The sequence below is a fragment of the Echinops telfairi genome, unplaced genomic scaffold (assembly GCF_000313985.2).
Source record: "Echinops telfairi isolate 266 unplaced genomic scaffold, ASM31398v2 ScPeMD7_44;HRSCAF=162, whole genome shotgun sequence".
In the NCBI taxonomy this organism is placed as follows: Eukaryota; Metazoa; Chordata; class Mammalia; order Afrosoricida; family Tenrecidae; genus Echinops; species Echinops telfairi.
This window is the reverse complement of record NW_022103942.1, coordinates 7712380-7723031: the sequence shown is the minus strand read 5'-3', so window position 1 is coordinate 7723031 and position 10652 is coordinate 7712380. Positions and strand designations below refer to the sequence as shown.

At 35.2% G+C, this 10652-nt stretch overlaps 1 protein-coding gene across 2 annotated transcripts in view; it reads left to right on the top strand.

Moving 5' to 3' along the window:
- Positions 1–10652, top strand: part of DIAPH2 (diaphanous related formin 2) — a 982643-nt gene that overhangs the window by 220769 nt on the left and 751222 nt on the right. For both annotated transcript variants that reach the window (XM_045290573.1, XM_045290572.1), the window contains 2 exons: positions 7377–7451; positions 7534–7603. In XM_045290573.1, the coding sequence (XP_045146508.1) occupies positions 7377–7451; positions 7534–7603 (145 nt within the window). The remainder of the gene's footprint in view (positions 1–7376; positions 7452–7533; positions 7604–10652) is intronic.

Sequence of the window (10652 nt, the reverse complement as noted above, 5' to 3'; positions counted from 1 at the left end):
GGTGAAGATCTTGAGTGGGATTTTTGGATTGTTTTTTAACTTGTTTGTTAGCAAGTTTCTTCTGAGTCCAGTTTGAACCACTGTCCGATCCCTGTCAATGGACTGCTTCTACCTTGTGGAATGATATTCAGCAATGTTTTAGAACATCTCAAGAACAGTGTGTTAGACAGGGTTCTCTAGAGAGACAAAACCAAATTGCTGATAGTTTAATATATTTATTTATAAAGATAATTAGATATATAACGAGAAATGAACTGTTAAATCATATACAGATAAATATATAACACAAGAAATAAACAGCTAAATTAGAAAGCACTACAAATGGCTTACTGCAACTCACTTCCGTGAGAGAAAGTTGAGAGACTTGAAGGACTGCATAACCCCACCCGATGGGACTGAACATCAGAACTGTATGGACAGGATGAGATATATTGAAATGGGTAATATATGTCAATAAAAAGGAAAAAAAGGAAATATTCTTTACTGTGTGGCTTACTGGGCATTTTATCAGTTTTGGTCTTAAGCCATTTCTTTGAGTATATTCAAAGTAATTTAGCTTGCTTAAAAAATTGATTTTAATGCTAAAGAAACTTTTCTCCTCTCAGAGGGCATGTTTTCCTTTAAATATTGCCCTCAAGAGCTTTTAGTATGTATGTGAGGCACTTATAGTTTGTTGGAAATATGTAAAAGGAACTTCCTTGTTTATAGTAAAAGCCACTAGACAAAACACAGTTTTCTCCTTTGCAAGGAGCTCTTAAAAATGTGTGAGGAAGGCAAAACAGCAGAATCTTTCCCATGAAACCTGATGGAGAGAATAAAAACAGTTGGATAAAACCCTCTCAAGTGAGTAGTGAAGTATAAAGAGAAAGATGGAAGGACTTTTGGGGGGGGAGGGGAGGTATTTTTTTTCTCTCTATTTTGAAAAGACTTTTCTTTTTTTCCCAATCATTCCATTAGGGGCTCATACAACTCCCATCACAATCCACACATACATCAATTGTGTAAAACGCATTTGTACATTCATTGCCCTCATCATTCTCAAAACATTTCCTCTTCACTTAAGCCCCTGGCATCAGGTCCTCTTTTCTTCCCCTCCCTCCCCGATCCCCCCTCCCTCATGAAGCCTTGATAATTTATAAATTATTATTTTGTCATATCTTGTCCTGTCCGACGTCTCCCTTCACCCACTTTTCTGTTGTCCGTCCCCCAGGGAGGAGGTCACATGTAGATCTTTGTAACCAGTTTCCCCTTTCCACCCCACTCACCCTCTACGCTCCCATTATCGCCACTCACAACACTGGTCTTGAAGGGATCATCCGCCCTGGATTCCCTGTGTTTCCTGTTCCTATCTGTACCACTGTGCACCCTCTGGTCTAGCAAGACTTGCAAAGTAGAATTTAGATCATGACAGTGGGGGGCGGAGGAAGCATTTAGGAACTTGAAGAAAGTTGTATTCTCAAGTACTCCCTCAATGCAAGAATACTTTCTTCTATTCAATGCAAGAACAAAATATCATATCATTGTGTGCTCACCTCCCTGATACGATTGCTGAAGATAAAGCGGGTGCATAAGCAAATGTGGTGAAGAAAGCTGATGGTGCCTGGCTATCAAAAGATATAGTGTCTGGGGTCTTAAAGGCTTGAAGGTAATCAAGCGGCCATCAAGCTCAGAAGCAACAAAGCCCACATGGAAGAAGCACACCAGCCTGTGCGAACACAAGGTGTTGAAGGGATCAGGTATCGGGAATCATCAGAACAAAAAATCTTACCATAGCTAATGTGGTGGGGAGTGCAGAGTGGAGACTCAAAGCCCATTTGTAGGCCACTGGAGATCCCCTTGCAGAGCGGTCTCAGGGAGGACACGAACCAGACAGGGTGCGATGTAGCAACGATGAAGTGGGGGAGTATTTTAAAAGAGAATATAATCTATTTCCACCTGAAGTCAAAACCATGAAAGCCATAGCTGGAAAATTGACATAGTCAACCTTTTTGTGAATCAAGCAAAAGAAAAGTGTTAGCGAACACCATGTTTTACGTTATATATACACATGGGTAGAAATTTTACATGTTATAGAATCTTTATAATTGGTCAGAGGTAGCTGATTTATTAGTCTACCATGGTGAAACGTTTCTAGTGATATCGAAGTGTTTAAAGTTAGTGTTTAATATCATGTTGACAAAACCGAGTTAAAATATGAGTATTCGGTTGTGGCATGTATACATCCTCATAACATTTTTTGCTTTAATATATTTTATTGGATTTATTTCCATCAAAATTTGTTTCAATTAACATCGTTGAATAAGTTAAACTTTAAATCTCATAACATACTAAGTTTTTCTTAGACTCACAAGTCCAAAGCATTTTACTACCTGAATTGAGTTCCATATGGTTTTAATCACCAGTGTCTCATTTTCTTTTCATACAACTAAGGATTAGGTAAAATGGCACTATATTGGTATTAAAAATAAATATTTTCCTGTTTTAGAAAAACACTACCATTGACAGTAATTATTAATAGCTTTTCTACCCATTGAAATTAATTCTCTCATGTCTTATAATTTTACCAAGTTTCTGAATTCACCCAAGCTATCATCTATTTTATTTGATGGTCCAGTGATTTGGTTTGTAGTATAAGACTACACATGGGAATAGAACACCATTATGTCAAAATAAAATCCATTGTGCAAAAGTTATAACCTTTTCTACTAGCCTTTGGTATATAGCACACAAACAGCCATGAAAAAATGACTTGACAGATATTAGTTTCCTTCACATGAGACAGTTGTCTTTTCCACTTTTTAGAACTCAGTAGAGAACTTTGTGATTTTAGCTTTAAAACTTTTGATATATTCTGATGTCATAGGAGGGATTCATTTCAGAGCCTAAAGTGTGAGAATCTGGTTTTCAAAAGGCTATGGATGACAGTGGAAGCGCAAGACCCATTTGTGGAACTACATCAGAAATAGGCCTCTGGTGAATTCCCTCTCTCCACAAGTGAGGGATAGACGGAAAGTGGTTACTAAATGGATAGCATTAGAGAGTTGAATATAGAAGATCAAAGGTATAAATTTAACTCGAACAGTTAAAACTTTGTCAACAGTTCCTCCCTGTGATGCATGCTGGACCTGATCTGTTTTCCGAAAATTTTCTGTATTTTTGGTTTGTACTGTTTTGTTTAGCGTTTGTTTGTTCATATCGGGGTGTATCTCAGAGGTGTTAGGTCATTGGGGGTAACCCTCTTTAAGTTGTGTTATATGTTTTTCTTTTTTCTTTTTGGTAAATGAAAACCTGGATTGATGAACCTATAGAGATACCAAGTAGAATAAGGGATTCGGGGGGGAGGGGAGTACAGTGATGTTGGAGGGAGATGATGTCAAGGAGTTCGTGTAGAAAAGGAATATTTAGATATGGATTGTGGTAGCAAATGTACAATTTTGGATGTGATTGAACTATTGAGTGATATAACATATATTAATTCCAAATTAATAATAGTAATAAAATTTGAACAATATGATTGATCAATTTAACATAAATGGACATGCAGACAATGTTTACTCTTGTGATAAATCTCACTCTTGTATTGAAGCAGTGGTTCTCAAACTGTGGGTTGCAACCCCTTAGGAGGTCAGAAGACCCTTTCACAGGGGTCGCCTAAGACCATCCGAAAACACATTTTTCCGATAGTCTTAGGAACCAAGACATAGCTCCTCTATCCATCTCCAGGCAGGTCCTCCCACATGCAGATATGACCACATACAGGTAACCGGCATGAAGACTTACCCATGTTACACCATGCTTATTTGTCATTAGAAATATTTCACAATATATAATGACATATTGTTTTGTGATTAATCACTATGCTTTAATTATGTTCAATGTGTAACAATGAAAATATATCCTGCATATCAGATACTTACATTATGATTAATAACAGTAACAAATTACAGTTATGAAGTAGCAACGAATATGGTTGGGGGGTCGCCACAACATGAGGAACTGTATTAAAGGGTCATGGCATTAGGAATGTTGGGAACCACTGCATTAAAGTCTTCCCTCTACCAAGATTTGTATGTTCCTTTAGCAGTCCATGAAACTTTCAATATTCTTCTATGGTATCATAATTCAAATGCTCCAATTAGTCTTCAGGATTCTTTTTTTAAATCATTTTATTGAGGGCTCGTACAACTCTTCTCACAATCCGTACATCCATCCATTGTGTTAAGCACATTTGTACATTTGTTGCCATCATCATTCTCAAAACAGTTTCTTTCTACTTGAGCCCTTGCTATCACCTTCTCATATTTTCCTCTCCCTCCTCCACCCTCCCTCCCTCTTGAACCCTTGATAATTTATAAAATATTATTTTTCATGTCTTACACTGTCTGATGTCTCCCTTCACCCACTTTTCTGTTGTCTGTCCCCCAGAGAGGGAATTATATGTAGATCATTGTGATTCTTTATTCAATATTGATCTTTATTCAAGATCAGAATTCTTTTTTCAATGTCAAACTTTCACATGCGTCTATATGGCAATTGAAAATGCCATGGCCTAACAAAAGAACAAATAAATATTTCTTAGATGTATGGCCGGAAGGCTCCTTCAAGCCAAGGATAGGAAAACTTCATCTTATGTACTTTGGACATATTGTCAAGAGAGACCTGTCCCTGGAGAAAGATGTAATGCTTGGCACAGAGGAGGCACAGCAAAAAGGAATAAGTTCTTCAACAAGGTGGATTGACACAGTGCTTGCAACAATAGACTCAAACATAAGAACAATTGTGCAGATGTTGCAAGATCAGACAGTGTTTCAGTATGTTGTACATCAGGGCCATTATGAGTCAGAATAGACTACAAAGCATATAACAACTACTATATTAAAAATAATGTTTTCAGTGCTAAATTCAAGGAAGTCATAGAATATTTTCTTTCCAAATGTCATAGAAAATGCTGAGGTCCATATATAAAAATTTGTTCCAAATTCCTATTAATGTACTGTAAAGTAGATCATGCTGTACTTATATCTGGTTATTTTTCTCTGTGGTAGATTAAATACAGTATATGATTCTTAATAAGTGATGTCCTTTTATCCTTTTACCACCACCCCACTGATTATTGAGATGCTTTAGAGAAAATAGCTCATTGCCCCAGATGATTACATGCTTTAATTGAATATACATGCCTTAATTGAATAGTAGTTTTTCTTCCAATTATCATTACATTGCCATGTTGATATTTTCTCATCTCCACATGGAAATTAAAGCTGAATTTGTTTAAAATGTGTTTCTGCATTACCTTATGAATGTGATTGGTTCTGAACATTTGAGGTGTTCCACCCCATCTCCCCCACCCCCCATGATCTGATGTCTTCTTAGAAAGTAGTCTTTGCTTTGCTGATGTTTTATCTTTGGCAAAAATGAAGTCAGTGGTATCAAAATTGTGGAATAGAAATGCGGCTGTATATAGATTTTCAATACTCCTGCTTCACAGGAGTATGCGATATATTAATTTATATTTTTGAAGTTTTGGAGCAATATGAGACTCATTGAGTAAATGCACATTATTATTACCAGTGTTGTGGCTAATTTTCTTGACTGCACATTCAAGCAAATGTAATTTAATTTAGCAAATATACATTTATTGTTGACTATGTTCATATAGTCAACTACTCTGCTAAACTCTGAGAGAAAAAGAAAATGAAAAAGATATTATACCTGTCGGTAGAGAAGTTATAACCTGGAAAGGTGGGTAAGACGTGATATTAATCATAATGTCAAGTGTAAGAAAATAAGTAAAGATACATGGGAATTCAAAAGATAAAAGAACTCATATTTGGTTGTAGGACTTATGTGGGGACATTCATGGAAGAGTTGAAAGTCTATTTACGCCTGGAAGGCTTTGGAAAGGTGGAATTGGGGTTACCTTCTATGAAGGAAAAATAAATGAGCCCAAGCAGGGAATTGCAGGGAAGGGTTCGAGAAAGATAATTTGTCTGGTTTTATTGGAACATGTGGTGAGAAGGCCTGAGGCTGTGAAGGGTTGGTGAAGATAGTTTAGAATGTCAGGGGAAAGGATTTGAAATCTATTAGGTTGTCCAGTACAAAGTTTTGGACAGCTGACTTGTGTGTGGTTCAGTGTAACTTAATAGAGCATTTTGTAGAGATAAATAAAAGAAAAGAAAGATGCCACAGCGATCTCATTGGAGAGGAATTTGGCATATTGAAGAAGAGGTGCAGGTCAACAATGAGTCAGAATTGAGGTAATGGGAGCCATTTGTTTAGGAGAGCTCAACTAAGAGCCCTGGTAGTGTAGCTACTTCAGGAAAGGTTTCAAGCCTCAGAAACCCATAGGAGCAAGTCCCTTCTGCTTTATAGGGTCGCTAAGAGTCAGAATTGACTCTTTTCTGGCTAGTTTGGTTTTCAGGGTTGTTTTCGTTTTGTGTTGTTTTTGCGGTAAACTAGAATGTCAGCATAGCAGGCGAAAATTGAGTGGGTGCACAACTGACTGGAATTCGTTCTAGAAAGTCCTCTAGTCTTCTAGCACACACAAAGCATCCTCATCCTTACTCTCCCCAGTCTGCTTACTCAGTACCTATCACATTGATCACCTTCTAGTTCATGAAACATGCCAAACACGCTAGCTGCCTGCTCAGGAATCATTTTTCTCTGACGTCAATTACTGGGAATGCCCTAATTACCTCCAGGGCTAATATTGGAATACTTTCTCAAGGATCATTTTTTAATAAAACAATAAAAAATTAACCTCCTGGCACTACCAATTCAATCTTCCAAGATTTGTTTTTAAACTAGCACTTGGTTGTGCTGAATTTCTTAAGTGTTAGGTTTTGGGTTTTTTCTTTTAAATATCATATATTTCACTCTTTTTAGAAGATCAGATATGAAGGTAAAGAAGGACTTCATTAAAAAAAAAGAAGAAGAACATCATTGTGTTACTTTTGTTATCCCTAACGCTTGAAACATGCCTGGTACTCATGAGGCACTCAATAAATAGGCAAAGGTGAGAGAGATGGATAAAAAATATGCCAATATTTTCAGTTAAACCACTTCAGAGTGTATGGTGGTATTTACTTACCCGGAGTAATTCATTTTGGGGATGGAGACTGGGTAAGAAAATTTGGTTTAAAAATCCTGGCTGTATATGTTGTTGGTGAAACAGTATAGTATTTTGTACGCAGAAATATGAAGAGAAATTTGTGATTGCGATAAAGACCTTCAGGCCATCTTCCTGGAGTCCATTTTTGAAGCAATGGGAGTAGAAAAAATTATTATGACATTTATAATGTACACTTTTATTGTAAATATTTAAGGTTCTAAATAAGCAAATTTACTTATACGTGTATGATCTTTGTATTTTTCAGTTGGGTTAACAATTTTGGCCATGAAGGTCTTGGACTCTTATTGGATGAACTGGAAAAGCTTCTGGACAAGAAACAGTAAGAATAAACACACACACAAATACTCTAAAGGATACGTTCTGCACACAAAATAATCCTTATTTTTTAACCTTCTATTTAGACAAGAGCACATTGACAAGAAGAACCAGTATAAACTTATCCAATGCCTCAAAGCATTTATGAATAATAAGGTAAGTAGTATCTATTTCTGTCTCTTTTATAAAAAGTAATATTTGCTTGACAGCACGAAAACCTAAAACAGGCAAACTAGTTCATGCTTATTTGGTTTACAAAAGCATCTCTTTTTATGATGAAAATCATTATATATTTCATTTAAATCTTCCTTAATATATATTTTACTTCACAGAATACCTCTTGATAACATTTACAATCAAACAATCATATTACTCTTGTTCCCAAATTAGGTTCCACCTTTTTTCTATGGTCATAAGGAAATAAAAGTTCATATGTTGAGTACTATTTCCTTATATAGAATTGCTATTTTAGTGCAAAGGAAAATCCTAAATTATCATTTGACTTGTCTTTTAAGAACATTGTAAGGTTAAGATTTCTCTGAGTCCAGGTAATGACACCGGGTTTCTCTAGAAGGTATTGGTTTTGTTTTTGTGTGTGTGTGTGTGTTGGGGGGCGGGGTTGTTTTGTTTGTTTTATCATCTTTATACAATATATGTTTATCAACAGCTTTACTTGAGGGGCTCTATAAATCTTAGATGAATGTATTTTCTTCTAAAAGTAGTCTATGTTCTATGAATTCATAGAAAATTTTCCCTGCAAAATAATTTTGTTACTATCTTCAAAATGATTTGTTCTATGTATCACAAATACCTTTGACTAATTCATTTAATTCGCTGAATTCCCTTCGCATCGTGATTTAAAATTCTTCATAGAAATATAAAACTAACCATAAGCTTGCTAATAGTGTTATATGGCTATTCATAATCAATGCAAAATATTAACTATTTAAAGCTCATGTTTTTCACATATAATGTACCTATTGATAAGATATTCATAGACATATAATGCTTACAAAACATATAGGTAGCTGTACAGTTTACAAAAAACATATGATTTAGATAAAAATTGTAACTATAAGTAGACTTTTTAAAGTATATCTTATACATTAGATCATTATAAAGAAGTACAATGGGTGCTTTCCATTTAACATGACACTTTCATAAAATATCCTATTTGTTTCTTTCAGAAAGATGCAAATCAATACTGTAATTTTTCTATTCCTGTAATCTAGTCTTTGGATACAAATTTATGGAGACTCTGATACCAAGCAAGAAAGCACTTAATCTGCATAGGTTCTCCCAAGATCATGATGGCTCTACTTCTTCAACTGAAGATTGAGCTTTTTCTTCAAAGCTAATTCTTTAACTTCAGCTTAAGTAGGAAAAAGAAAACACAATATTATAAATTAGGAGGTGTGAGTTCTAGTTCATGCTTTGCCACTAATGAGCTGAATTACCTTTGGAAAATCCCTTGACACCTCTGTCTATAAAATTAGCAATGAAATTAGCTCTTCCGTGAAATTAGCAATGCAAACCCAAGTTTTAAATTCTCCATGATTTTTGTTTTTAACTGTCTTAGCTTTCCATGAAACTTAGTGCCTGTAATCAGAATCGTCACTCATGTTAATGATATTTATTATGGGTGCTCTTTTCCCATTGGATATAAACTAATATTTTATCACATACTTTGGTTTATCTTGGAAGTTTGGCAGTTTTGAGGCAGGAGGATGATTCACCTTATAATGTTTTAGAGTATGGTTAAATTTTTATTTGATGGTGGTAATGTTGTTCACATAAGTTCTTAGAATATGAATAAATGGATCTGTTAAATTATAAGCATTTAAAATTATGGGCATAAAGCACACATTCAAAATTAAAATCACACATTTACTCGAGAATAAACTGTCCAGATCAAATAATAAAACTTTTATCTGAAATGACATAAACATTAATTTGTGCACCTACAGGGGTCCTCAAACTTTTTAAACAGGGACCAGTTCACTGTCCCTCAGACCCGTTGGAGGGCTGGACTATAGTTTGAAAAAAACTATATACAAATTCCTATGCACACTGCACAGATCTTATTTTGAAGTGAAAAAAACAAACGGGGCAAAAAACACCCAGCGGGCGGGATAAATGTCCTCGGCGGGCCGCATGTGGCGCATGGGCCATAGTTTGAGGATGCCTGCAAATTGCCTACTTCAAGAATTATTTTTCCTTTTCCAGTATATGTAAAATTAGGATAATAAAAATCAACCCATTTTTGCAAAATGTCCAATGCTATAATAATTGCTCTGATGTTTAGATTGGTGTTTGTTTGGTTGCATTTCTAATATCTTCCATTTTACCTTTAGTATATCCCTCCTGAAAAAAACAAACTCATCGCCACCCTGTCACTTAAGAATTTTTGCACCCTATAGGGTGGGGTAGAATCTGTGAATCTTTACTGGAGCGGATCGACATCATATCTGTCACCCCAAAGTATATCCCATAATGCCACCAGGGTCTGTCAGGGGAGCCTCTAAAATTTGTGGAAAAAATTGATTACCTTTTTATTTTATTTCCTTATCATATTGTGAAGCCTCTATGTAATTTTCCCTTAGTGACTTCTTCTGCTCCTTTCACTCTTGTGTCTTCTATTTTCTTTTTCTTTCCCCCCATTATTTCTTTATTTAGTATTACCTCTGATAATCATGTTTAAAAGGTTTACATATTTTTTAAAGTTTTTAGGTCTCTATAAGAAATAAGGAAATGGAAAAAAAAGAAATAAGGAAATGTTAATATATTTGTTTATTATCTTAAGGTGTGGCCTGAAATGTTCATTGTGTCCTTATGAAATCTATGATTTTATCATTAAACTTTAAACAAGAGCAAAAATGTGCAATAAGTACAATAAGGAAATGTTAATATATTTGGTTATTATCTAAGGTGTGGCCTGAAATGCTCATTGTGTCCCTATGAAATCTATGATTGTATCATTAAACTTTAAACAAGAGCAAAAATTTACAATAAGTATAGACGTATTTTGTGGGGCAGGTCTCATAGAAGACATTATATCCTCTGTGTAGTGAAAACCCAAATTTGTACTTCTTATTAGCATGTTTTTTAAAATCACTTTATTAGGGGCTCATACAACTCTTATCACAATCCATACATACATCAATTGTGTAAAGCGCATTTGTACATTCATTGCCCTCATCATTCT